Here is a 26867-nt window from a genome sequence, read left to right on the forward strand (position 1 = left end):
CTTGGGAGACTGAGGCAGAGGAATCACTTGAACTTGGGAGGCAGAGGTTGCAGTGAGCCGAGATCACGCCACTGCACTCCAGCTTGGGCAACAAGAGGGAAACTCCGTCTCAAAAAAAAAAAAAAAAAAAAAATTGTATCTCAGCTAGGCGCAGTGGCTCACGCCCGTAATCCCAACACTTTGGGAGGCCAAGGTGAGTGGATCATGAGGTCAGGAGTTCGAGACGTGCCTGGCCAATATGGTGAAACCCTGTCTCTACTAAAAATACAAAAATTAGCTGGGTGTGGTGGCGGGCACCTGTAGTCCCAGCTGCTTGGGAGGCTGAGACAGGAGAATCCCTTGAACCCGGCAGGCAGAGGTTGCAGTGAGCCGAATTCATGCCACTGCACTCCAGCCTGGGCGACAGAGCAAGACTCTGTCTTAAATAAATAAATAAATAAATAAATAAATAAATAGTATCTTATACATTTAAGGCAACCCTAGGAAGCATATCAGGGAAGGTTCAAAAAAATGAATAAGGGAGTAAGAATAGGAATAAAGAAACAAATTGAAATCCCAGTGATTAGCATTTTCGTAGCCTGTTCAAATGTAAGTATGTAGTCTACTCTGGGATCACTGTGATTTGGGGTTTGCTTTCCACCTCTTAAGCTATTTAAAACACTGAGAAGGCAATATTAGAACTTTCATTTAAATGAAATATTCAGAATTTTGATTAAAATAAATAATAAATTACACAAGCTTACAAGTAACAGTTAAATATTTAGGGGCATGTACTAAGTTTTGCAAACAGTACAAATATTTAAGAGTGCTGATTGGGAGTAAGGGAATGTCAACTGCCAATAAATGTGGAAGATGAAAGAATAGGACTTTAAACAGAGCATATTTATGCTCTCTGTCTCCTCCCCACACAGAAAAACTCACAGACATTCATGACTTCATCCACCCTGCCTGGCAGATAGGCCATATTTCCTGACCCCCCAGCTTTTCACCTCAAAAGGTTTATCTTTCCACCACACCAGCAAAGACCCTCAGGACACAGGATTCACACTGCCAGCTAAGCATCTACCCCGAGGGACAAGGTAAGCACACACTAAGGCAGCTGGGCCATCCTGCCCTAATCCCTCCAGCGGTGTCCACACTGAGCATTGCAGCACTTGTAGAAGGTGGTCATCGGCTCATCTGCAGAGCGGGTCTGAAGCTGCATGAAGTAAGCACGAGGATGTTCGCATTTGGGACACGGCTCTGGCAATGAGAAAAAAGAAGTGACCACATTAAAAAAAGATGATGCTCGTGACTGTCAGAAGTGGGTATTACTTAATATGTGGGAGGCCAAGGCGGGCAGATCACCTGAGGTCAGGAGTTTGAGACCATCCAGGCCAGCATGGTGAAACCCCGTCTCTACTAAAAATATAAAATTAGCCGGGCATGGTGGCAGGCGCCTTTAATCCCAGCTACTTGGGAGGCTGAGGCAGGCGAATCGCTTGAACCCAGGAGGCAGAGATTGCAGTGAGCCAAGATCACACCACTGCGCTCAAAAAAAAAAAAAAGTGGGTATTACTTAATATCTTTTTTTTTTTTTTTTTTTTGAGATGGAATCTCGCAGTCACCCGGGCTGGAGGGCAGTGGGGCGATCTCAGCTCACTGCAACCTCTGCCTCCCGGGTTCATGTGATTCTCCTTGCCTCAGCCTCCCAAGTAGCTGGGATTAAAGGCGCCTGCAACCAAGCCCGGCTAATTTTTTTGTATTTTTAGTAGAGACGGGTTTTCACTATGTTGGCCAGGCTGGTCTCGAACTCCTGACCTCGTGATCCGCCCACCTCAACCTCCCAAAGTGCTGGGATTACAGGCGTGAGCTACCGTGCCCAGCCTACTTAATATCTTTAAAGATGGTAAAGAACCTCCGTGCTCATTTGATCCCCCTTGACAAGGGTAGATCTACAAACAGTGATGTCATTCCCACTACACTCTAACACTAAGGGAATCTGGGAGACCTGTGACTCACACACTCTCCTCCTCCCCTCCCTGAGTCCCATGGTTCTTCTCAAATCCAGCTGAAGGCTGGTTGGAAACATAACATGGAAGGTGACCGTTTTGGTCCATTTTGTGCTGCTGTAACAAAATGCCTAAGACTAAGTAATGGTTAGATGGTGGAAGAGTTTTGAAGTAAATGCTGGAAAAAGCCTGCATTGTCAAGAACTGAGCATTAAAGGCCGGGTGCGGTGGCTCACGCCTGTAATCCCAGCATTTTGGGAGGCCGAGGCGGGTGGATCACGAGGTCAGGAGATCGAGACCATCCTGGCTAACACGGTGAAACCCCGTCTCTACTAAAAATACAAAAAATTAGCCAGGCGTGGTGGCGGGTGCCTGTAGTCCCAGCTACTCAGGAGCTGAGGCAGGAGAATGGTGTGAACCCGGGAGGCGGAGCTTGCAGTGAGCCAAGATCGCGCCACTGCACTCCAGCTTGGGCAACAGCGAGACTCCATCTCAAAAAAAAAAAGAATTGAGCATTAAGGGCAATTCTGGTGTGGGCTCAAAAGAAGAGAAGAGGCCAGGTATGGTGGCTCTTCCTATAATCCCAGAACTTTGGGAGGCTGAGGCAGGTGGATCACGAGGTCAGGAGTTCAAGACCAGCCTAGCCAAGAGGGTGAAACCCCGTCTCTACCAAAACTACAAAAATTAGCCGGGCGTGGTGGCAGTTGCCTGTAATCCCAGCTACTAGGGAGGCTGAGGCAGGAGAATCGCTTGAACCCAGGCAGCACAGGTTTGCAGTGAGCAGAGATCGTGCCACTACACTCCAGCCTGGGCAAAAGAGACTCCGTCTCAAAAAAAAAGCCAGGCGCAGTGGCTCAGGCCTGTAATCCCAGCACTTTGGGAGGCCGAGGCCAACAGATCACCTGAGGTCGGGAGTTCATGACCAGCCTTATCAACATGGAGAAACCCCATCTCTACTAAAAATACAAAATTAGCCGGGCGTGGTGGCGCATGCCTGTAATCCCAGCTACTCAGAAGGCTGAGGCAGGATAATCGCTTGAACCCGGGAGGTGGAGGTTGCAGTGAGCCAAGATCGCACCACTGCACTCCAGCCTAGATGACAGGGCAAGACTCCGTCAAAAAAAAAAAAAAAAAGAAGTACCCCAAGGCACATATTTCTCTTCAAAGCGATTTCACTTTGAGAAACTTATCCTACACCTGACAGAAATGGCTTCAAACACTCTAACACTATTTCTGACATTAGGTAAAAAGATTTTTTTTTTTAGACAGTCTAGCTCAGGCTGGAGTGGCATGGTCTCGGCTCACTGCAACCTCCGCCTCCTGGTTCAAGCAATTCTCCTGCCTCAGCCTCCTGAGTAGCTAGGACTACAGGCACGTGCCACTGAGCCTGGCTAATTTGTTTTTTTTTTTTTGAGATGGAGTTTTGCTCTTGTTGCCTAGGCTGAAGTGCAATAGCACAATCTCAGCTCACTACAACCTCTGCCTCACAGGTTCAAGCGATTCTCCTGTCTCAGCCTCCCAAGTAGCTGGGATTACAGGCATGCACCACCACGCCCAGCTACTTTTTGTATTTTTAGTAGAGACGGGGTTTCACCATGTTGGCCAGGATGGTCTCGATGTCTTGACTTCGTGGTCCGCGCACATTGGCCTCCCAAAGTGCTGGGATTATAGGTGTGAGCCACCATGCCATCTGCTAACTTTTTCACATAGCAGATTTGTATGTTCTTCTTTTTTTTGACAGAGTTTCGCTCTTGTTGCCCAAGCTGGAGTGCAATGATACAATCTCGGCTCACTGCAACCTCTGCTTCCCGGGTTCAAGCGATTCTCCTGTCCCAGCCTCCTGAGTAGCTGGGATTACAGGCGCTGCTGCCATGCCTGGCTAATTTTTTGTATTTTTAGCAGAAACAGGGCTTCACCATGTTAGCCAGGCTGGTCTCGAACTCCTGACCTCAGGTGATCCGCCTGCATTGGCCTCCGAAAGTGCTGAGATTGCAGGCGTGAGCCACCGCACCCGGCCTATATGTTCTTTTATAGGGGGAAAAACACAGTACTAACCATCAGTTATCTCTCTCATCTCTCAGTACAACTTATATTTAGGGCCTTCCCCTTTCCTCTCCTGGTCACATCTATCTCTATCAGACATGCAATAAACATTTATTTTACCCAATCTGCAGTTTAATGCTCATTGGTATTAACTTCTAAAAATCTATATTAGAACCGTGTATTGGTCCGTTCTCACACTGCTATGAATACCTGAGACTGGGTAATTTATATAGAAAAAAAGGGTTTTGTTTGTTTGTTTGTTTTGAGACAGAGTCTCACTCTTGTCACTGAGGCTACAGTGCAGTAGTGTGATCCCAGCTCACTGCAACCTCTGCCTCCTGGGTTCAAGCAATTCTCGTGCCTCAGCCTCCTGAGCAGCTGGATCTACAGGCTCGAACCACCACACCTGGCTAATTATTTTATCTTTAGTAGAGACAAGGGTTTTGCCATGTGGGCCAGGCTGGTCTGGAACTCCTGACCTCAAGTGATCTGCCTACCTTGGCCTCCAAACTGCTGGGATTTACAGGCATGAGCCACGACACGCAGCCAAGAAGAGAGGTCTAATTTACTCACGGTTCTGCGTGGCCGGGGAGGCCTCAGGAAACCTACAATCATGGTGGAAGGTACCTCTTCACAGGGTAGCAGGAAACAGAATGAGTGTGAGCAGGGGAAATGCCAAATGCTTATACAACGATCAGATCTTGGGAGAACTCACTCACTATCAGAACATCATGGGGGGAAACCACTCCCATGATTCAATTACCTCCCACTGGGCCCCTCCCAGGACACCTGGGGATTACGGGAACTATAATTCAAGATGAGATTAGGGTGGAGACCCAGCCAAACCATATCAAACAGAAAGAACACACTGTTTTCCTTAGATTCTTATTTTTATTAATCTACTCATCATTGCCATTATCAAAGCTATCACCTGTTGAGTGCCTCTTACATACCAAGCACGGTATAATTCACTTTATGCTCTCACGGTCTACGAATATGGATTAGCCCCAGAGAAGTCAGGAGACCCAGGGAAGGTCCTACAACAATACAAGGTTGCCCTGAGAATCTGACCTGGGCCTGTATGACTCCAAGGCTGGTACACACATTGCTTGTCTGACAGATTATTAAACAGTAACAAATACAAATAAATTATTCAAGAACCATTTTCTATTTTTAGAACCCTACATCATTTATATGACATCATAGACTCTGCCATGCAGTGGCATCAACAGCCTCGTAATTATCCACAGTTTAGCAACAGAAATAGTTTTCCCTCTTACCTGCAGTAGAGTCAACATTCTCCCAGGCAGCTGCTCCACCAAGCACATCATCCACCTCTTTCAGTTTTGGGTACTTCCGATTTGTTACCTAACAAAAACAACACTTCAGACTCCAAGTAACTGAATAGCGCAAACCTGGGCTGCCAAACCTCAAATTTCAGTGAACTCTTATGTAATATAAGAGTTCACTCGGCCGGGCGTGGTGGCTGACACCTGTAATCCCAGCACTTTGGGAGGCCGAGGAGGGTGGATCACGAGGTCAAGAGATGGAGAGCATTCTGGCTAACACGGTGAAACTTCGTCTCTCCTAAAAATACAAAAAATTAGCCCGGTGTGGTGGCGGGCGCCTGTAGTCCCAGCTACTCGAGAGGCTGAGGCAGGAGAATGGTGTGAACCTGGGAGGCGGAGCTTGCAGTGAGCGTTGATCGCACCACTGCACTCCAGCCTGGGCTAGGGAGCAAGACTCCATCTCAAAAAAAAAAAAAAAAAAAAAAAAGAGTTCACTCTTCCCCTAGTTTCAAACTCCAAACTCCCACAACACAGTACAAACTGGAGTAACATGCAAACATTAAGAGTGAGGTAGCACCAACATATTCTAACTTCTAAAAAGTAAAGGTATTCTGGCCAGGCGTGGTGGCTCATGCCTGTAATCCCAGCACTTTGGGAGGCCAAGGCAAGCGGATCACCTGAGGTCGGGAGTTCAAGACCAGCCTGGCCAGCGCGGTGAAACCCCGTCTTTACTAAAAATACAAAAATTAGCCGGGGATGGTGGCAGGCGCCTGTAATCCCAGTTACTCGGGAAGCCGAGGCAGAAGAATTGCTTGAACCCGGGTGGCAGAGGTTGCAGTGAGCCGAGATTATGCCATTGCACTCCAGCCTGGGAAACAGAGTAAGACTCTGTCTCAAAAAAAAAAAAAAAAAAAAAAAAAAGGCCAGGCGCGGTGGCTCACGACTGTAATCCCAGCACTTTGAGAGGCCGAGGCGGGCGGATCACGAGGTCAGGAGATCGAGACCGTCCTGGCTAACACACGGTGAAACCCCGTCTCTACTAAAAATACAAACAAATTAGCCAGGCGTGGTGGCGGGCGCCTGTAGTCCCAGCTAATTGGGAGGCTGAGGCAGAAGAGTGGCGTGAACCCGGGAGGCAGAGCTTGCAGTGAGCCGAGATCGCGCCACTACACTCCAGCCTGAGCGACAGAGCGTGACTGCGTCTCAAAAAAAAAAAAACGATAAAAAAATAAATAAACAAAGCACACATTACATAATATATTAGAAGGTAATAAGCCCTATGGAAACAATTACAAAGGAGAGGAGGATAAATTGGAAGGAGCGGCTGAAATTTAAAATACGGTAAAGACAAGACCAATGGGTAAGGTGGTTATCTAGGGGCAGAGTGAACTGAGCAACAGCAAGTGCAAAGGCCCTGCTAGCACCACGTGCACGATGAGAGATCGTCCAGGAGGCGGTGTTGATGAGGCAAAGGGCAACAGGAAGGGCATTAGGACTTGAAATCGGAGACGCAAGCAGGGGAGGGGGTCAGTGTCAGAACCTGGTAGGCCCTGGGAGAACTCCGGCTTTTCGTCTGCGTGAGCTGGAGAACAGCCGAAGGTTTCTGCGCACAGCACGGACCTGTGTGCCTCAGCTTTAAGGAAATCACCGTGGCCGCTGCTGTGAACGCAGAGAAGGGCGCAAGCGTGGGAGCAGGAACCCAAGGAGGTGGGAAACGGTGGGGCTTGCTGAGTGTATTGGAAAGTAGAGCCCACAGATCTGTTGCAGACCAGAAAGGGGCGCGAGAAAGAGCGGACAGAGGCAGACGCCGGGGCTGGCGGCGATGGAGCAGCAGTCGGAGGAAGCGGAAGGCCTGCGAGAGTCGCCCGCGGCCCAGCGCCGGCCTTCGGGTCCCACCTTGCGGGTGATGTTGTGCACGTAGGGGCACGTGTTGCAGGCGAAGCGGTGGCAGCGTTGTCCCTCCTCCACGATCAGCCCGTTCCCGCAGCCGGGGCAGAACAGCAGCATGGTCTCGAACTCCGCAGACTCCAACTCCCTGCAGCTCCCACTGCCGCTGAGCGCCGACGCGCCGCCCGCCTCGAGCTCACATTGGTCCCGGCAGCCTCCCCGCCACGCCAACCAACCAATGGACAGGGCGATTCTGCGCTCCCAGCCCCGCCGCAGGCTGTCTCGCACTTGTCATTGGTCACCGCAGCCGCCCCACCCATCGGCGCGCCAATGGCTGGGCGGCCTCGCTGGGGCGGGCCGCAGTTCCTGCGCTTGCGCGCTTGGCCTCCCTTGTGCAGACAGGCGGCGCCGGCAGAGCCGGGCTGAGAGGTGCAGCCCTGGAGGAGACGGAGGCCGCGGGTGGGCCCGAGGCGCAAGAGGAAGATGAGGACGAAGAAGAGGCGCTGCCGCACTCCGAGGCCATGGACGTGTTCCAGGAGGGTCTGGCTATGGTGGTGCAGGACCCGCTGCTCTGCGATCTGCCGATCCAGGTGTGTGCGGGCGGGGGCTGGGGGCGCGGGAGTCGTTCCCCGGGGGACCGGGCATCTGGGCGCCGGCAGCCTCCGAAGGCGCTGGTGGGAGGCTGCGGCCCAAGGCTGAGGAAGGCGCCTCAGTGTAAACGAGGGTTTTAACCTTGGCCGGGCGCACTCGCCTGGGGCGCGAAGCTTAAAGAGGAACCAAAAACCTCCTTAATGAGTGACATTAAATGACATTTTAATGTAATTGTATTTAGGGGGCTCGGGGGACAGGGTCTTGCTCTGTTGCCCAGGCTGGAGTGCAGTGGCGTGATCTTGGCTCACTGCAGCCTGCACCTCCTGAGCTCAAGCCATCCTCCCACCTCAGCCTCCCGAGTAATTGGGACCACAGGTGCGCGCTACCACACCCGGCTAATTTTGAAATTTTTTGTACAGAGGGAGTCTCACCATGTTGCCCAGGCTGGTCTGAAACTCCTGGGCTCAGGCGATCCTCCTGCCTCGGCCTCCCAAAATGCTGGGATTATAGGTGTGAGCCACCCGCCCAGCCTGTAATACCTTTAAAAGTCAAAGTTGATGCAAAAAAAGAGCCTACGGTAAACGAAAAAGCTTAGTTTTAAATAAGAGCAAGATTAGTAGTACTGATTGTTCCATTTGCCTCAAGCGTCAATCATGTGTCAAAGCGTCAGTATCATGCTTTGGCACGATACTGTCTTATTTGTTTGTTTATTTATTTATTTATTTATTTATTTGAGACTGAGTCTTGATGTTGCCAGGCTGGAGTGTAGTGGTGCGATCTCGGCTCACTGCAACCTCCCCCTCCCGGGTTTACTACAGGCACGCGCCACAACGCCCGGCTAATTTTTTGTATTTTAGTAGAGATGGGGTTTCACCATGTTGGGCCAGGATGGTTTCAATCTCCTGACCTCGTGATCCACCTGCCTCAGCCTCCCAAAGTGCTGGGATTACAGGCGTGAGCCACCGCACCCAGCCAATTTTAAATGTTTTCTATTTTGCTCATCATGGATATTTTAATTGCCTTGTATTTCTTACATGGTGTATTAAAATATTTATTGTTATTACCGTTTTTTGCTGCCCTGGTAAATTTTGCACACCTGCCTTACTCAGTCCCGAGCCCTGGCCTGGGTCCTGATGATCAGGTATATCCTCAGGGTGAACTGACAGGCCCCTACCCACCCCTGGGGGCGGATCCTCATATGAGTTTATTCTCTTGCCTGTTTCTTAGCACCCCTTTCCCCCAAAGACTCTGTCCACTATGGACATTAAAATGTGAGTGAGCATGAGATTGGGGCTCTGATGAATTGGGAAACCGTAACATACAGGCAACCACCCTTCCTTGCCCATCGTAAAATGGAGCACCACTTTTTGGCCACTATCAGCTTGTTCTTTGTTGTTGCTCAAGGGGTAAAGAGAGCCAGGGTTCCCACTTCTGCCCTTGGTCTTTTGTAGGTTACTTTGGAAGAAGTCAACTCCCAAATAGCCCTAGAATACGGCCAGGCAATGACAGTCCGAGTGTGCAAGATGGATGGAGAAGTAATGCGTAAGTGCTGCCCTCCTCCCTTCAGGTTATGTGGTCCAGGCTTTCACGCAGGAAGATGTAACAGTGCTGGTCAGCCTGCTCAGACACTCACAGGCCATGCCCAGGGGTACTGGGGCAACCACAAACCTGCCCTGTGCACAGAGTTGTGGGTTCCTTTCCTGCCATCGGAAGCTACGGCTTTGGGTTCTCACCATGGATCTTCTCCCATCTGTGTCCGTGGTTGCAGCTGTGGTTGTAGTGCAGAGTGCCACAGTCCTGGACCTGAAGAAGGCCATCCAGAGATACGTGCAGCTCAAGCAGGAGCGTGAAGGGGGCATTCAGCACATCAGCTGGTAAGTGGAACAACAATCCCTTCATTATAGCACTTCCTGGGGTCAGTGCCCTTCTTGGCACTGTCACCAGGCACCACCTGGAAACACCTCTCAGCTCTGCATGAGTACAGCACCACTGAAGTGATGAGCTCCCTGTCACAAGAGTTCAGACAGTGCAGGTCCTTCTGTGCCTGGGACTCCTGCCTCGGCCATCCCCAGCATACTGCTCTTTCATCGCCATCACCCTATCCAAGCTGCTGGATATCTTCACTTGGGGACACCGTTGGGAATTTCCAGTGTGTCTGGAAGTGGCCTCCCTATTTATGGATGGTACACCTGTAGTGGCTCCCATCCCCTTCTCACCTGGGTGCTGTCAGCCCTCACTCTCCTATTGGATCAACTGTCCTGTTCACCGAGTCTCAACACTGTCACCTGTTGCATTAGCAAGGTGTGTTTGGCCAAGCTGCCCCATACAGCCCTCTGAGAACAGAGCCTCCTTGTAGCTGCCTCAGACCCAATTTGCACATTGTACAGAACAGCCCAGGTAGGGAGGACAGCTGCCCCAGGTCCCATAGGGCTGAATGCCTCAAGCCCACGTCATGCACAGCCACTCAGCTCACCCTACTCAGGGCATGTGGTTTACCTGCATTCCCCTCTTACAGGTCCTATGTGTGGAGGACGTACCATCTGACCTCTGCAGGAGAGAAACTCACAGAAGATAGAAAGAAGCTCCGAGAGTAAGTGCCGGCCACATCCTGAGCCGTAGGGGACAGCTCTTCTGTCGCCCCTTAGTCCCCCATGCTCTGCCAGAGGGCTGCGGCCCCCTCTCCGGAGATAACACCCTCCTCCAAGGAGCTTCCTTGGGACCCTCCCCACTAGAATAGCAGGCAGAGGGCACCTGGAGGGGCCTTGCTGCTTCCCACCAGTGGCAGCTTGGGGCTACGCAGTGCCAGCAGGGAGGAAATCAGAGTGGGCGTGGAGGCGAGAGGCTGTGACTCTATCTGACACTCAGTTCCCTGCCCCAGGGACTTGTGAGTCGGAGTGCTGCTGGGTCTGTGAGAGGATAGCCACTACCACTTCCCGGCCTTCCCAGAAGCCGCATGCCCCCCGCTGTTGTTTCTTCGTGGTCCCCCACAGCCTCAGGAGGGGAGTCACAGATGTGTCCTTCTGTAGGGCAGGCGCTTTATGCCTTTCCTTCTTTTTCAGCTATGGCATCCGGAATCGAGACGAGGTTTCCTTCATCAAAAAGCTGAGGCAAAAGTGAGCCTCCAGACAGGACAACTCGCTTCATCACTGGTGGCTGAGCTTTTTCCCAGCAGGATCGGCTCCTCGAGTCATTGTGCCTCTTTCACAGAAAGGATGTTGTGTTGGCCTCACCCCAGGCATGCCCAACAGGAACTGTCAGCATAAACCTGGGGGCCCTCAGGACTAGGACAGGGTGAGCCAGTGCTCCCTTCTTTCATGCACTTGGCCTGAGACTGACCTCTCCCTGGGTCCAAATGCCCTAGTCACATGGCAGAGCCACGGCCTGGCCCTGTGTATAAAATAAACCTGTTTGCTTCTTGGTTTGAAAAGTAAAAATCCACAGTAACCTGGGTAGCAAAGACTGAGATTGCCCCATCACAGAGGTGAGTTAAAGGGGAGAGAATTGGTACAGGTGAGTCCTATAGTCCAAGATGGCACCACATCACCAAAGCCTTGAGGCCACACAACTCCCCAAACCACACAACTGTGTTACCATGGTCTCCACAGCAAGGAGGAAATAAAAGCAGAGTGGCTTTAGGGTCTGCATCCCGGAGCTCACGGTGGCAACGAGCACAGTACAGCTGTGTGTGGGCCCTCCAGCCTCAGCCTTTAGGGTTCGCCCGCAGCAGTGCCTGCAGCAGGTTCAGTGGACAGGGAGGGAGTGTGGGGTGGAAATTGGAGCTGCTAAGGGTGGGGGCGGGGTGCTTCCCAGCATGTGGGGAGGGTGTGACAGCACATCCCTAGGTCCCTGTCCCAGCGTCGGCTACCAGCCACTCTGAGGAGAAAGAGCAGGGTGCATGTGCCTGGCTGAAGGATTTCACTGGGAAGTGAAAGAGGCTGTGACTGTATCTGACACTCAGTTCCCTGCCCGGCTGAGTCAGCCACAAGGGGCCTGCAGGACCTCCCTCCACAGCTTTCAGCCAGAAACAAAGAAGGATGGGGAAGCCCTGGTCAAGTTAATGGCAGCTAAAACGCTCCCAGTCCATTTACTGGCCACATGAGGTGGCCGTCAAACAAGTTAGAAGGTTATGACAGGAAGGAGTATAATAAATGCCCGGCAGTACGAGGGGTTCAGCAGAAGTGAACAAGGCACAAGAAAGAGGTCTGTGTTCAGGAAACAGGCCAGTCCCCACATGGAGCAGGTGACTCCTGTAAGCCTGTGAGGCTCAGGGTTGTCGTGTCTTTCTCTAGCCTGCTGGAGCGCATGTGCCCTGGAGCCCACAGCCAGCTCAGTGGAGCTGAGCGTCCAGTTCGTACTTCTCGCAGAACTTGTCAGTGAAGGGGATGCAGGTGAGGAACTCACACCACTCACAGCGGACAGGATAGAAGTAGAAGAGGACCACCAGGCCAGCCAGGAGGCCCAGGAAGACCACCTGAAAGATGATGATCTGGCAGCGTTTCCGGTACAGGTCGAACTTGCCAAAGCTGATGTAGGGCAAGAAGGCGAAGGAGAGGAAGAGGCCACTGATGAACCCCGAGATGTGGGCAAAGTTATCAATCCACGGCAGCAGCCCAAAGGTGAAGAGGAAGAGCACCACAGCCAGCAGCTTGAAGAAGGCACGCCAGGGCCGCGCCAGGATCTGCCAGCTCTGGAAGAGCTCCACGAAGAGGCAGGCCAGGATGCCAAACTGGGAGCCAGCAGGACCCACCTGGGGGATGGTTGGGGTAGCTATAAGGCAGTGGGGCTGGGCAGGCCCCCTGGACCCAAGGCCTCATCTTTCTGCCCCACTTCCCATGGGCCAGAGCATATTGGGACCGAGGATCCAACTGGAGATGCTCCCAGACTCAGTGCTCGATATGGACAGGTTCACAGCAGACTGCAGGTGCACACGGGAGGATCCCCACCTTGAGGGCCAGCCTTACCTCTGCTCGGTATGGCAGGAAGATGGCACTGGCCAGGTTGCCGGTGACACCACTCAGCAAGTAGATGATGGCTATGCGGTGCCAGCCTGCCAGCTTCTCCAGGTCCCGCAGGACAGTCATCTGGAAGCAGATGGACACCAGGCAGTGCAGGATCCTGTAGTCAGTAGCAGGCAGGGGTCGGGAGACATTCAGCAGAGAAGTGACCTCTCTGCCACCCCCAGCCAGCCAATCCTGAGGACCCTGAGACCCCCCCCACCCGGCCCACAGTGTCACTTGCCCGGCGTGCAGGAAGAGGGATAGCCACAGGCGGTAGAACTGGTCAGGCACCTCGGGGTTGAGGAAAGGCAGGAGTCCACACACATCATCCATGCAGTGCACCTGCGCAGAGCAGCATATCAGCATCACAGCAGCTGGGGGAGGGGAACGACGGATACTCTGGAGACCTACCTGAGAGCAGAGTGTGGCCTCCTCGTGGAAGTAACCCCTCATGAAGTCACAGTACTCCCGGGAGGTGATCTCACACCTAGAAAGGTAGGCCAGGGTTCGGAGGCTGCTGCCTTGCAGAGGGGGATTGCTAGCATCCAGGGCAAGTTTCAGCCGCACCTACCCATCTTTCTTGGCCCCAAGGAAGTCCAGACCCCCTCTAACCCCACACCCTTGGTATACTGGGTTATTTCAGGATTTGGTTAGGGAGAAGGCACAGCCCTAGGGCGATGCTCTGAGCCCAGAGACCAGCTGCACTCGCTGGCACGCACACGTACCTGCCCTTGGTGCCAATGCAGCAGGGCCGTCCTGTGATGACACAGTCCATGTGGGGATGGTTGGTGTGGTTTCCGGCGCTGTTTTTGGTGCAGATCTGGGTCACAAATGGGGACGAGCTGGGTCAGGGCCTCCCCCAACCTTTGGCCCCACACCATGTTTGGGGGTAGAGGCAAAGATGGGTGGGCTCATAAAGTAGAAAACGGTGTGGCTTCCTTGACTTCAAGCAGGCCACCACACTGAGTCTCTATCAAACTGGAATAATGTCACTTGACCTTTCAAGTCTCCATCTAGTTCTCTTGATCTACTTGCTCAGAGGGGCAGGCGTTGGTTGATGGACAGGCTGTGCAAAGGCCAGGTGCACAGCATCTGAAAACGTGAGGTGGTCCCATGATGGGAATCTCTGGCATCACCAGTGGGTGGGGTGTGGCATTCTCCCCCACACGACATGGAGGGCTCCCTAACAACCCCCCACTGCAGCTCACCGGCCACTCCCCAACTGCAGCTCACCGGCCACTTGGTGATGTCTTCTGGCCACTCATGAGGGTCTTCGGAGGAGGGCTCATCACACACCCTGCATGAGCCAAGTATGTGGTCAGACCCTGCTTCGAGCCCCTAGCATTGGCACCCTTCCAGCCAAGTCACCAACAAGAGGAGCCCAGACACCCTCTGCACCACAGCCCCCAGGGAAGGTGTGGACAAAGGCAGGTGAGACAGCTGCCAGCAGGACTAACCTGGGATCCTGGTGGCAGACAGAGCCAAACTGTCTCTTGTGGCCCGCAAGCTCTGGGGCGCTGGGATGGATGGGCCACTTCACCCACACTGCCAGCGTGGACTGTGGGAGGGGGACACAGGGTCAGGTCCAGTTGGGTCAGGGCAATGAGGGGCGTGCAGGGAGTCAGGAGTCGAAGGCAAAACCACTGAGCTCTTCCCTCCGCTTCTCCAAGTCACCCCCACTCTTGAGAAACACGTGCATGTTGGAAAAGTTACAAGGAGTTTGACAGCATAATTCCTGTTAGCTGAAAATCAGAAACAACCTCTGTGTCCCAAATCAGGGAACTGGTATGGACTATGGCGCTTCCATATAAGGTGATGTGATGAAAGTTTGGATGAATTTTTTTAAAAATTGCTTAGTGGAAAAGAGGCAAGTACCACTTATGTAAGCTTTAAGACACATGCTGGAAGAGTACACCCAAATCAAAAAAGCAAATCAGATGATGGTCTATGGGGCGAGGAGCTGGAGATGGGGGAGGGTGGGGATAAGGAGAAATGAATATGACAAGAAAGGCCTTGCACATAAGGACGGCGGGACGTGCCAGGAACGAGGGCGAAGGATCACTCTGCCGAGTCTATCTGAAGTCTGAAGGAAAGAGCGAACACGGGGCAGACGAGGGTGGGAGTCCAGGGCGGGGAAACGCACCGAGCACTCCTCCTCCGAGGTCTGCACGCAGCCCGACCTGTCGTTGCGCACGCAGCAGGCGGAGTGCTTCTCGCGCTCGCGCGCTGAGCGAATGAAGCTGTGCACCTGCGGGTCCTGGCGCATGCACGGCGAAAACTTGGCGCCCAGGTGGATGAGGGCCTCCTGCGGGCGAGGGAGACGAGCAGCCGCGGTCCAGGCCTCCTGCCCGCCGGGCACCTCCAGGTCCCGCCCCCGCCGGCCCCGCCCCCAGCCCCGCCCTCACCGAGCTGGGCCCGATCCAGAAGTTCTCCTGCTGCACGTACTTGACGTTCTCGTAGACCCCGCGGTTCCGAAGCACCTGGGAGGTTGGGGAGCGGGATCAGACGGGCCCCGACTCTGGCCCTCTCCTCCCAGAGCGGGTCGGGAGGGGGTCCAGTGCCCAGACTCCACTCGTCTGGGCCCAGTGAAGGCACAGGGGCTCACCGAGTCCACCGTTTCATGCTGCGAGAAGCCCACGGGCGCGATGCCATAGATGCACACGGCTAGAATGGTGACGAGCGAGTGCACGAAGGTAAGCCAGTAGGTGAAGAAGGGCCTGCGGGGCGGAGCATCAGCGGGGGCCTCATCCCCAACCCGGAGCCCCCACCCCCGGCCAGGAGCCTCCATCCCAACCCAGGCCTTGCCTGCCACGCCTACCTGTGGTCGTCCATGTCCTCGATCTGGCGCTTGACGAAGCTGTCGATGCGCTTGCGGTAGGTGCGGTTGGTGAGCCGTCCCACCATGCCCAGCCCATACGGCCGCTTCTCCCGGGCGAAGAGCTTGCGCACGGGCACCGCGATACGCTGGCCCCGCCGCGGCCCCGCGGTGCTCACCACCTCCTGTCGGAGCCGCACCTTGGGCTGCGGGGCTGCGGCGCCCTCCTTCTGCTTCCGCCAGCCTCGCTCCAAGGGCCTGGAGGGAGCCGGCGTTCACCTCCCGCCCCAGCCCCGCAAACTGCTGCAGTCCCTCCCCGGGGGCACCAGGGCAGCCTGTCTCTATCCTGGTGAAGATGCTACGCAAGTCACCCGGCATCTGCCTTCTCCTCGCCAGTAAAAAAGCAACACTGCGCGCCTCCGGGGATGGCAGGGAGCTGGAACGGGGACCCACTGAGTTCTGCAACTCAGCAAGTATCACCTCTGTCACCTCCTCCTCCCCGTTAGATTCTGCCCAGCCCCTGGGTTCTAAGATTGCTGTCCCATTCCACAGGCAAGCCACGAGACTGGGGCCATGCCCAGCCCTGCGTCTCCCACCCCTGGTGGCCAGTGACTAGTGAGTTCCCAGTCCCTAAGGCTACCCCTCCCATCGCCCACAGAGGTGAATGCCGATACTCGCCCAGCTGTTCCTGACGGGCCCGGGGTCTCTTTCTGCCCCGCTTTCCCTGCCTGCCGCACTCACAGCATCAGGTGGCTGCGCTCAAGCTCGCTGCGGTCCAGGGCCCCGCCGGTGAGGTCCGCCTGCTCCGGTGCCTTCTCCCAGTCCTTTAGCGCCGCCTCCGATGGGGACTCGAAAACTTCATCCGGGTATGTGGACAGCTCTTCATGGAGGATACCTTCCTGAGCAAACACATGAGGTCAGGGTGGACGCAGGGAGGAAGGGAACGGGGGTGGGGGGACGCCCTGGGCACTTCTTACCCGGGCAAAGAAGGATGTGTCCAGCTCATCGGGGAAATCAGTTGTGTCCTCCTCCAGAAAGCTAGCTGGAGTGAAGCTTCGACGCTGTGCCCGGCGCAAGGTGCCATCCCTCACGGAGCGGCCCTGGGGACGGGGAAGTGAGCATGAGACCCGGCTGCCGGCTCGGCCCCCAACCCCGCCTTTGGCCCCTGCACCCACTTTCATCAGTGCTGCGGCCGCCCGGAAGCTCATCTTGGCCACCGACTCTCGCTTGCGCCGCCGCGGGAGCCGGTGGAAACCTGAGCGGGAGCTGGAGAAGGAGCAGAGGGAGGCAGCCCCTGGCGTGACGGGAGTGTGTGGGGCACTCAGGCCTTCCCCAATGTCATCTGCCACACGGAAGGCGCGGCCACGGGCCAGGGGGTCTATGATCTGCAGGCGGGGAGGAGATGCTGGAGTCAGGACCATGGGGGCTCCTAGCTCACCCAGACGCACAGAGGCCTTGCAAAGACAGCGTGACTGCTGCTCCTGACTCCTCATGGGCCCCTGGACAGCTGTATTGCCACCACTCCCACCCCACAGCACCTAGAGGTCCTGCCTGGAATGCTCTCCCATCCAGACACTGGCCCCCTGGTGCAATCCCAAGACCATGTCCCCATCCCAAGGTACCCCTTCCCAGAGACTGTTTCAGGTGCCTTCACGAGCAGGCTGTCTGACTGCCCTTCCAGACTGTGAGCTCCCAGAGAGTCCCTTCTGCTCAGGCTGGCTGTGTCCACAGCCCCAGCGCCTAAGAGCAGAAGGAGGGGCCTGCAGGAGGCAGCAACAGGCAGGCATACCTTCTGCATGCCCAGCTGGCATGGCCCCACATAGAGTGGGGGTGGCGTCTCGGTGCTGGTCAGCGACACGTTGTCCTGGCTGGGCAGGTCCAGCTCCCGGAGGACCTGGGGCTTCAGCTTCCCGTAGCGCTGGCTGCAGTGACGGATGCTCTTGCGCTGCCATTTCTGGGTGCTGTCACTGTCCTTGCTCACTCCAAACCAGTCAGCGGTCCCCCTGGCATGGCAGGGACTCAGCAAGGGGCAGCCAGATCGCCCCCTCCCAGGCAGGGGACTTCAAAGGCCCTCCTCCAGGGCAGCACGCCCTGCCCCAGGCCTGTAGTCACTCCAGGGGCCAGGGTCTAATAAGAGGATGAGTGGGTTCCAGCCACCCCCTGAACTGTTAGCCAACTCCAAGTTTCCACTAGACCACAGCTGGCAGGCCTTGCCCGGTTGAGTGCTTCATAGAGGCCCTCACCCCACCATCCCTGAGGGACAGTTGAGAGGAGACACTGAATCCAGAGAGGGAGCTGCGAGCTCAACCCAAGAGAGCTTGGCCCCAGGACACCACAGAGCTCAGACAGCAGATGCCTACAGGCCCAGGCAGGCTGTCCACAGCACTTGGACATGCAAACAAAAACACTGCCAGCACCTGCCGTTAGGAGCCCCAGGGAATGCCAACCACGCTGGCAGCTCCCAAGAGGCCACATGCCAAGCACATGCCAGAAAACACCAACACACTCATGACCTGTATGAGATACCTGAACAGGGACCAAGACAGAGACTGGCGCTGTGGGAAGGCCCTGCGGGCAGCCCGGGGACCCAAGAGGGGTAGAGTGTGGACACGCCCGAAGCGTACTTGTCGGCTGCTAAGAGGCCAGAGCACCCGGGTGGTGGAGACAGAGAAAGACAGAGTGAGTGCTGAAGAGAAGGGAGTGGAGCAGGCTAGTGGGGTGAGAGCGGTCAGTCTCCAGAACAGGAGGAGGGCAAGGGGATGTGGGGACCGAGATGGAGGAGGAAGCTGAGACAAGAGGGCCCTTGTTCTCATTCCCATCCTCAGTGTACCTGCCTCTGCCCTGCCAACCCCCAGCTCTCACCCCATGGAGCAGCCGGGCCATGTCGGTACCTGCGGATGGTCTGTGTGATGGACGTCTGGCGCTGCAGCACCGGCCGCCGGAGCTCATGGTGGGGCGAAGAGATGTGGGCTGTCTCGGCTGGCATACTCACACTCCTCAGGAAAGCCTGTCGCCTCAGGGGCTGGGCAACAGGGTCATGGTGAGGGTACTGGCCAGGGGGCACCCACAGTCCCTGCAGGACAGGGCCTACCTGCAGGAAGCTGGGCTCTTCCACTGTCGGGGGCACCGCAGAGGGAATGTCCAGCTTTAGCCAGGGTGGCTTCTTGCGCTGCAGACTGCTGGTGCTGTCCCTGCGGGCCTCACTCATGGTTCCTGGCAGAGCAAGGCAGGCCTGCGGGGCATGGGGTGTTATTCAATAATGACAATGCTGACATCTGAAGATTCATCGCACCCAGACCCAGGGGGACGGAGAAGCAGTGATAAGCCCAACCGTGGTGCTCATGTCCCCCATTGTCAGAGCACTACTATGTGCTCAGCACTGACTTTCTCTCTGCCTGCCTTGTTCATCCCAACAGACAGTGCTGGGCACATCCTAGCTCCTCAGACAACATAAGTCCATGGGACAACTATCTTGAGCACACACTATGATCAGGATACTGCTCTAGGTGCTTGAAGCACGTTGGTGGAGAAATGAGACAAAATCCCTGCCCTCCTGGAGCTTACAGTCTAGACAATAAACTCTTTAAATAAGTGAATGTACAGGTTAAAAGACGCTAAGTATGATGGGGGAAGAAAGCAAACTAGGGTTGCTTGACAGGAGGCAGTGAGGCCTCCCTGTGAAGTGACATCTGAGCAAAGGCTTGAAGGAGGGGAGTGAGCACAGCTGGGGTTGCAGGGGTTTCCACACACAGGGGACAGTCTGTGCCCAGGGCAAATCTCAGACCTGTCTTACCCAGGCCTCACCCTCTTTCCCACCAAGACTTCCACTCCAGGGACAAAGGGCCCACTATGCACATGACAGCCTGTAAGGGGTGTGTCATCGGTCCACTGCACAGACTCACCACATTCAGGAAAGAGGGTGACAGAGCAGCAGCTGGTGGCCCCGGGCTCCTGTGCACAAATGACTGTCCAGAAACCACCCGGGCGCAGACGCCACAGTGACCACCAGGTGGTGCCACGTACCCAGAAACAGCAGTGAGGCGGCTGGGTGCCGGGGCTGCGGGGCATTGCATGCTTGGCTCTACCACGAGCATCCCAGGCACAGGGCCAGGGCCCAGGGCAAGGCCCCAGAGCAGATAGGCCAGGGTTCCATTCTGGCCACCACTGCCTGGCCATGTGACTACGACTGCATTTCCCCCTTACACCTTCCTGGCAGACCTGCAGCTGTCCCCAACCCAGGGGGACCACACGGCGATTCCAGTGGAGACCCAGATTGAGAAGGGCCCCTAAGCATGACACGAGACAGATAGTGGGGGGCTGGCCAGAACTGAAGCAATTTTGGACAGAAAACCCCAAACTCCTCAGCCTCTTTAAAGAGCTGCAGCCTCTGACAGGCTCGGAACTGCGGGGTGGGCAACCCACCCACTCAGGCTCAGAAATGGCTTTCACTCACAGGTCTCCCTCTCAACTGCTTGGAGGAAAGCCCCACCTATGCTGTACAAATAGGGAAACTGAGGCCAGGAAACACAGGCTTGCCTTGCTCAAGGTCACATATGGAGGGCAGCACAATTAGAGACAGCCCACGGTGCTGCTCACAGCGCCTTATGGTCTTATGCCAGCCAGGGACAGGCCTGGGACAGAGCTCACGGCTTCTTCCGACCCTGTACTACCAGGGAAAGGCTGGGAATGCTGCTCACAGCCCCTACTGGTCCTACATGGACCAGAACAGACACAGGTGGGAGGGGGTCCTTCAGGGATGCCTTCTGCTGGCTCTTACCCCCCGCCCCTCATGCTCCAGCCCCTTATCTGAGCTGACTGTGCACTTCAGGTCCCAGGTGAGAGTTGCGGGGCAAAGTTTTGGGGCACTCCCCAGGCATGGTGCCCAGGGTCATTCCATCCACATGGCCCCCTAAGGCTGAGTTCCTGTCCCTGGCCCATACTTGGCCTGGAATCCAGGGCAAGAGCCAAGGGCAGCAGTCTCCACATCACTGGGAAATCCCTCCAGGGCCCCTCGCCCACGCAGAGCCCCAGAGTGCAACAGGGTCGGACAGGAAGGCATCCTAACTGAGAACTGGGTGGGTCAAGGTCCCTCTGGGAACTGCACCAGGAGACCCCTCTGCATCTGACTCGTGGCCCAAACCCAGCCCAGACCTGCGTGTCCTGGATACGGTCCAGCCAGTGTGAAGGGGTCACAGCTCGACTTCCTCATCGTCCCCCAGCCCTCCCTCCACAGGGCATACGGACTCAGTACCATCACCCTGCTGGTAAGGAATCGCCAGGAGGGACCACCTCTGAGTCTCAGACACTAAGGGTGGAATTTCAGACAGCGTCAGGCACGTTGGGAAGGCAGGTGGTGGTCGGCAAGGGGCTTCCGGAACCCACGGTGCTGGGACAGCATTCTGAGTACACTCCCAGCATGTTCTTACCCAGAAAATGGACGAATGCTCTTAGTGAGGCCATTATGGGGGCCAGAGAGGAGCAGGGCCCAGCGTAGAGACTGGGGCCACTGCCAGGAATCAGCAGGCTGAATCCAGGGGGCCAGCCTCTCCAGGAGTCTCCACCTGTGCCCAGCAGCACTAGGCGACATCCAGCTGGTTCTTCACTCAGGAGTGTGAGGTACCTTTGCCAACAGAGACCGTTGCCAGCTGATGGGCTCACACACATCCATGACTTCCTGGCTCCTGCTGTCTGCTGCTCCTCACACCTGACTCCCTCCCATCTCAGAGCCCTGCAAATGCGTTCTGCCCAACCTCCCCTGTGTTGGAGGACCTGCAGCCTCAGGCTGCCCTACTCCCCAAAGGTGGTCCTTGGCCTGGATCCCCAGGCACAGCACAAGACAGCAGTTCATTCACATATGTATGGGCCACTGTCTTATCACTGCTGGTTCCACAGTGCTCAGGACTGGCCTGCCCTGAAGCCACCACTGGGTAAACACTGATCACTGAAGAACGCAGGCCATCGGGTCCCTAATCTGGGGTAACGGAGGATTCCTCAAGATGACCTCTCAACTGGGTCTGGGAAGAGGAGCTGTCTGACATGAGCGGGTTCAAGCAGGAACAGTTAGGGGGTGAGAAGAGCTGAGAGCTGTGAACGTGTACAGGTAACCTGACCTCCCCAGTACTGTCTCAGCCGGGGACCACAGTCGGCACCAGGAGACAGTAGAGCGCTCAGCTCATGAGGGAGGCACCAGCCGCCATGCCTGTACATCCAGGTCTCCTGGGGTTCCCACCTCCACAAAAACCCCTGCTGCTAGGAGTGCAGGCAGGAGGGGACCTGAGAACCCACAGTTATAGGTCCTGCGGGTGGGCAGTGCTGGGTGTTCTGGCCTGCCCCACCCATGTGTGCCAAGATCCCCATCTGGGCCTCAAGTGGGTGGGATTCCAAAGGAAGAGCTGGAGTAGGCGTGGGGAGGGGCAGGCCCAGGCTGGACAAAGAGTCTGGCCAGGGAGCGGCACATTGCCCTCCCAGAGACAGTGGCTCAGTGTCCAGGCCTTCCCCAGGCGCACAGTGGGCTCTTGTTCCCAGAAAGCCCCTCAGGGGGATCCAAACAGTGTCTCCCCCACCCCGCTGACCCTTCAGTGTATGGGGAAACCGTGGCCCACGGAAGGCCTGACTGCCTGGGGTCACACAGCATCTGAGTCACTGCAGCAGGATCACAGCTGCCAGCCCAGGCCCAGCCCCATCAGGAGACACCCAAAGCCACAGTGCATCCCAGGACCAGCTGGGGGGCTGCAGGCAGGACTCTCGATGAGGCTGAGGGACGAGGAGGGTCAAGGGAGCCACTGGCGCCATGCACGCTGACGTCCACTCTGGCTGCCTGCAGGGCCTGGTGTGGAAGGGCTGGGTGGGGGATGGTGGAGAGTCCTGTTAACTCAGGTTTCTGCTCTGGGGATGTCTGGGCACCCATCAAGCTGGCCACGTGCACAGGTGCAGGGAGAGCCAGAAAGCAGCAGCCGATGCAGGGAGGCCACTGGGGACAGCCCAGGCTGATGCTCAGGCCCCATGTGTCTCCACCACCTACAACCCTAAGCAAGCCTCAGCTTTCCCATCTGGAAAGCAGGGGTCACAGCAGTGCCTGGCACAATAGGCAGCGGCTGACTCCACCACAGAGTGGTAGCCTGTGGGTGCTTGGCACTCTCTGGGGGGCAGGAACTGGGGGGTGAAAGGGCCCTAGAACATATGCAATAAGAGGGCAGCCCTGGGGACACCTGGGGACAGGACCCTCCAAAGGTGTCGAGTTTGGGAAGAGACTAGAGAGAAGCTCTGGCCAGTCCAGGCATAGACAGTGGCCACAGCCAGTGGAGAGCTGCATCCTCAGGTGTGAGCAGCAACCAACTCTGTGCTCAGGCCTGCCCTGCACACTCACAGGACCATGCTGGCAGGGACAACTGGCAGCAGTGTTGACTGCCAACCCCGGGGCCAGAACCATCAAGCCTGGGCTCTACTCTGCCCAGGGAACTGCCTGCTGCCGAGGTCAGCTGGAGCAAGAGGCCTCACCCCGGGACACCTGCCCAGACGTGTCCTCAGCTCACCCCAGCCTCATCCCAGGGGGAGGTGGCTCCTCCAGCATCCCCACCCACACGCTGCTCTCTGACCCTCAGTCTTCTGTTTGACTCCTAATCTGAAGATCAATCCTAGATCTCCCTTGAGAAGGGGGTCACCAGCTGTCTGACAGCCCAGCATCCAGGTCTTCTGGATTAATGAAGGGAAAGTCACCTGGCCTCTCTGCCTTGTCTATTAATGGCATCATGCTGAGAATGATATTTGCTAGGCCCTTTGCAAACCCCAAAGTGCTCTTCAATGCTCCCAGTGAAGCCTCTTCTTTTCTGTGGAAGAAATGAGGTTCAGAGTGGAGCAGGGCAGGCCTGAGACCTTTGCAGGGTTCTCTCCAGGTCCCCAGCAGGACACACTGGCGCCCTGCCTCCCCTCATCACCCTAGACAAGTAGACAGAACAAGAGGTTCCCCGCTACAGGCTATCTGTGAGGGAAGCCGCCCTAGAGCCTGGAGACACAGGAATCCCTGAGGACCTGACCTGGGAGGGTAGTGCACAAAGGGGCCAGCACTGGGGGGGGGGGGCACTGCCCCACAGCTCAGCTAGCAAATATGGCACAGGGGTCGCCAGAGCTAAACCCCTGACTCAGTTGGGTCTGACAGAGGCTGACATGGCAGACACCCAGGAATCAGGGGACACCAAGTGCAGCTCAGGGCACCTGTCCAGGCCACACAGTCAGAAAGGGGATGGCAGCAAGGACTTAGCTACACTAGATTCTGGGTATAAACTGCCTGGTAAGCTGGTCACTTCTAGTCCCCAGTCTGGAGTCTAGCTGGGTCTCAGGAGTTAGGCGAAAACACCCTCCCCAGGCTGGAGGTGGGAGGCCCACATCCCATGCACACGTCTGGCCAGAGGGCAGATGGGCAGCCCAGTCACCAGTCAGAGCCCTCCAGAGGGGTCCCTGACTGACCCTACACACATGCTCCCGGGTGCCCAGGCACCCTTGGGCTCAGCAGCCTCGCAACCCCCTCCCAGGACCCACCAGAAGAAGGATAGGACTGAAGAGGCCACAGGAGGGAAACCAAGTCAGAGCAGAAATGGCTTCGGTCCTCAGCAGCCTGGCTCAGCTTCCTCAAACCAGATCCTGACTGATCACACTGGTCTGTCTAACCCCTGGGAGGGGTCCTCTGTATCCATCTTACAGATAAGGAAACTGAGGCTCAGAGAAGCCCATCACTGCCTAAGGTCCCAGAGCCTATAAGGGAGCTCAAAGCCTTGGGCCAGGTCTGCCCAGGAGCTGTGGTAGAAGGGACCCTGTCTGCAGACCCCCGGAAGACAAGGCAGACCACCTGGTTTCTTCAGCCTTGTGGCTGCGGACGGCTGTCAGACCCTTCTAAGACCCCTTGCCACCTGCTCCATCAGGGGCATCTCAGTTAAAGAAGGAAGGAGTCATCCCCAGAATCATCCAACTCAGAAAACAGGCAGAAGCCAAGGAATCCAATCATTGGGCAAAATGTGATCCTGGCACAGACACTAAGGTGGGGGAACTGGAGCCAGTGTGGCGGAGGCCCTCACAGCCGAGAGCAACTGGGGTTGCCCTGGGCAGGGACTGTAGCTGGGAAGATCCTAGGGGAGGGCCTGATGGTCCCTGAAAGGCAGGGGAGACCTGCGTGACTCCTCCTAAACCAAGAGCGCCCCCTAGAAACTCAGCTCCCCAAGGTGGGGACCGGCCAGCTCATGAGGGGTGCTGGTTGAGGGGCCTGCTTGTGCAGTGGAGGCCACCCAGCCAGTGAAGGCTACTTGGAAGGGCTGGGAAAGGGTCTGAGGCCCAGTGCCTTCAATCTGGGACCACCAGACTCCCATGCACTCCATTTGCCCCTGCCCCATTCTCAGGAAAAGGGGTCCAGCTTGCCCAGAATGACCTCTGGTGGCAGGGGGCTCCACCTCAGGGACCCCTTGAGCCCCAGCCAGCTGCTTGGTCCCCAGCTTCTGCCCACTCTTGGGGTGGGGGCTAGGAGGTTGGGGTTGGCTCCACAGGGGTGGAGAGAACCCAGCCTGGGACTGCCCAGGCATCTAGCTGGGTCAAACCTGAAAAGCCAGTTTCATCCTTGAATCTTCTCCCGGTCTCCAACAGGAAGTCCCGTTGGCGGGTAGGAGTTCCCAGGATAGGAGTAGGGCCTCCAGACCTAGGCCCCACCCACCCGGAGAGACACACACATTCACCATCTCAAGCGGCACACACAGAAGAAACTCTGGTCAGGACCACCTGGGTTGGAAGCAGGCCTTGGGGGGCCAGGGAAGATCCCTTGCCCATTCCCCACCCAGCCCCACAAACATGCCCCCAGCATGACAGACAACCAGGCCCTCTGCCAATGCCCTGAGCATCTGGGGTCTGGCTGTCACCCCAGCTGGGAGAAGGCCTGTCCCCTCTGGCCTCTGCACACAGAGTGAGAGTCTGTCTTCGGAAGTCGCTCCCAGCCCACCCTGGAGCTTCGATGTTTACAGATGGGGGAGTCAGTGTCGGGGGGCAAAAGGCGGAGTCAGTCCCCCACCCCCAGCTCCACGGCTCCTGCTATTCCCATCGGTGAGGGCAGCTGGGACAGGGACCATCTCGCCCTGAGCTGGAGTTTCAACTTGGAGACACCACCCACCGGTCGTGGCCGGGAAGGAAAATGCAGTGGGGGGAGTTTAGAGGAACCTGGGGCACCCCCGGACTCTAGGCTCCCGCTCCTGGGACCCTCAGCTGTTGGGCGGGGGCTGGAGCCGAGCTGTCCGGCCCGGCCAGGCCGCTGGGACTGCTAATCCGGCCACGGGCTATTTTTGCGGCGCGCCGGGCTAGGAATCCGGGGCTGGGCCGCCTCCGCGGGCGACTCGGGAAACTCCAGGAAGAAAAGTCCGGCCGCCCCAGCGGGGCCTCGCCGCGATCCCTCCCCAGCCCCGACCCCGGCCCCGGCCCCGACACGGCCCCGACACGGCCCCGGCCGCTCTGAGCAGCTCCGGCCACGGGGTGCTGAGGACTCGCCCCGCGCTCGGCGGACGCAGCCCCGGAACCCGCCCGCCCCCAGAGCCCTGCGCTCCCGGCCGCGCTCACTCACTGCCGCCGCCGGGGGTCTCTAGGGGGTCCTGAGGACGCCGGGGAGGAGGGGCTGCCGCCGCTGGCCGGGAGGGCGCCCGCGCCGAGTCCCCGCCCGCCCGCCGGTCCGGCCCGCCCGGGAATGCCATGGAGCGAGGGGCGTGCGCGCCGGGGGCGGGCCCGGCCGGAGGGGGCGGTCGCGCTGACTCAGAGCTCAGGAATGCGCGCCGCCCGCCTGCCCGGCCCAAGTCACCTCCTCCCGGAAGGCCGCTGGGCTCCCTTCTCCCCAGTGTCCGCCGGCGGGGACACCTGGGACTGGGGTCTCCAGCGCCTTGGCCCGACGGAGGGCCTGGTGGGAGCTGATGGCAGCATCAGCGCTGGGCGGCTCCGCCTGTCCCTGGCTCCAGATTGAGGCCTGACCTGTCCCTGATTTGTGCTGAGAAAAGGGGGAGTGAGGAGGGAGAGCAGGTACGGGGTAAAGGGTGGAGGATGGGTGTGTATCCCTGGCTCCCCTAAACCCGACCTCCGCCAGAGGCCCACACTGACAAGTCCTGTATCCCACACTCACGCAATCCCACTGAGCACTCACATTCCCTCACACACATTCGTGTGCACCGATCACTCACAATCATACACACACGTCCCCACATTCTTCCACTTCATGCGTTCATTCGCCTATACATGCACG

At 56.7% G+C, this 26867-nt stretch overlaps 3 protein-coding genes across 4 annotated transcripts; 1 reads left to right on the forward strand and 2 right to left on the reverse strand.

The window, feature by feature from the left end:
* Positions 1-672: 672 nt before the first annotated feature.
* POLR3K (RNA polymerase III subunit K) lies at positions 673-7352 on the reverse strand. Its single transcript, XM_054453728.2, has 3 exons — positions 7220-7352; positions 5315-5402; positions 673-1242 (listed from the first exon to the last, which is right to left on the reverse strand). Exons 1-3 carry the CDS (start codon positions 7328-7330, stop codon positions 1115-1117), a joined length of 327 nt encoding a protein of 108 aa, XP_054309703.1. The 5' UTR covers positions 7331-7352; the 3' UTR covers positions 673-1114.
* Positions 7353-7668: 316 nt separating this feature from the next.
* On the forward strand, positions 7669-11235 carry SNRNP25 (small nuclear ribonucleoprotein U11/U12 subunit 25). The gene is made up of 5 exons (XM_054453727.2): positions 7669-7800; positions 9253-9343; positions 9570-9675; positions 10317-10391; positions 10861-11235. The coding sequence occupies exons 1-5, from the start codon at positions 7732-7734 to the stop codon at positions 10916-10918; spliced, it is 399 nt and encodes a 132-aa protein (XP_054309702.1). The 5' UTR covers positions 7669-7731; the 3' UTR covers positions 10919-11235.
* Positions 11236-11850: 615 nt separating this feature from the next.
* On the reverse strand, positions 11851-26345 carry RHBDF1 (rhomboid 5 homolog 1). 2 transcript variants are annotated; one of them, XM_054453726.2, is made up of 18 exons: positions 26202-26345; positions 18705-18845; positions 18505-18635; positions 17403-17616; positions 16789-16998; positions 16591-16713; positions 16355-16512; positions 15617-15871; positions 15404-15515; positions 15204-15278; positions 14942-15103; positions 14256-14356; positions 14032-14095; positions 13524-13618; positions 13210-13285; positions 13040-13140; positions 12763-12916; positions 11851-12548 (listed from the first exon to the last, which is right to left on the reverse strand). In XM_054453726.2, the coding sequence occupies exons 2-18, from the start codon at positions 18819-18821 to the stop codon at positions 12129-12131; spliced, it is 2568 nt and encodes an 855-aa protein (XP_054309701.2). In that variant the 5' UTR covers positions 18822-18845; positions 26202-26345; the 3' UTR covers positions 11851-12128. The 2 variants fall into 2 exon arrangements, with proteins under 2 accessions (XP_054309701.2, XP_063510761.1); XM_063654691.1 differs by lacking the exon at positions 26202-26345 and adding an exon at positions 19516-23234.
* Between the last annotated feature and the right edge of the window lie 522 nt (positions 26346-26867).

Source organism: Pongo pygmaeus, chromosome 18, assembly GCF_028885625.2.
Source record: "Pongo pygmaeus isolate AG05252 chromosome 18, NHGRI_mPonPyg2-v2.0_pri, whole genome shotgun sequence".
Taxonomy (NCBI): domain Eukaryota; kingdom Metazoa; phylum Chordata; class Mammalia; order Primates; family Hominidae; genus Pongo; species Pongo pygmaeus.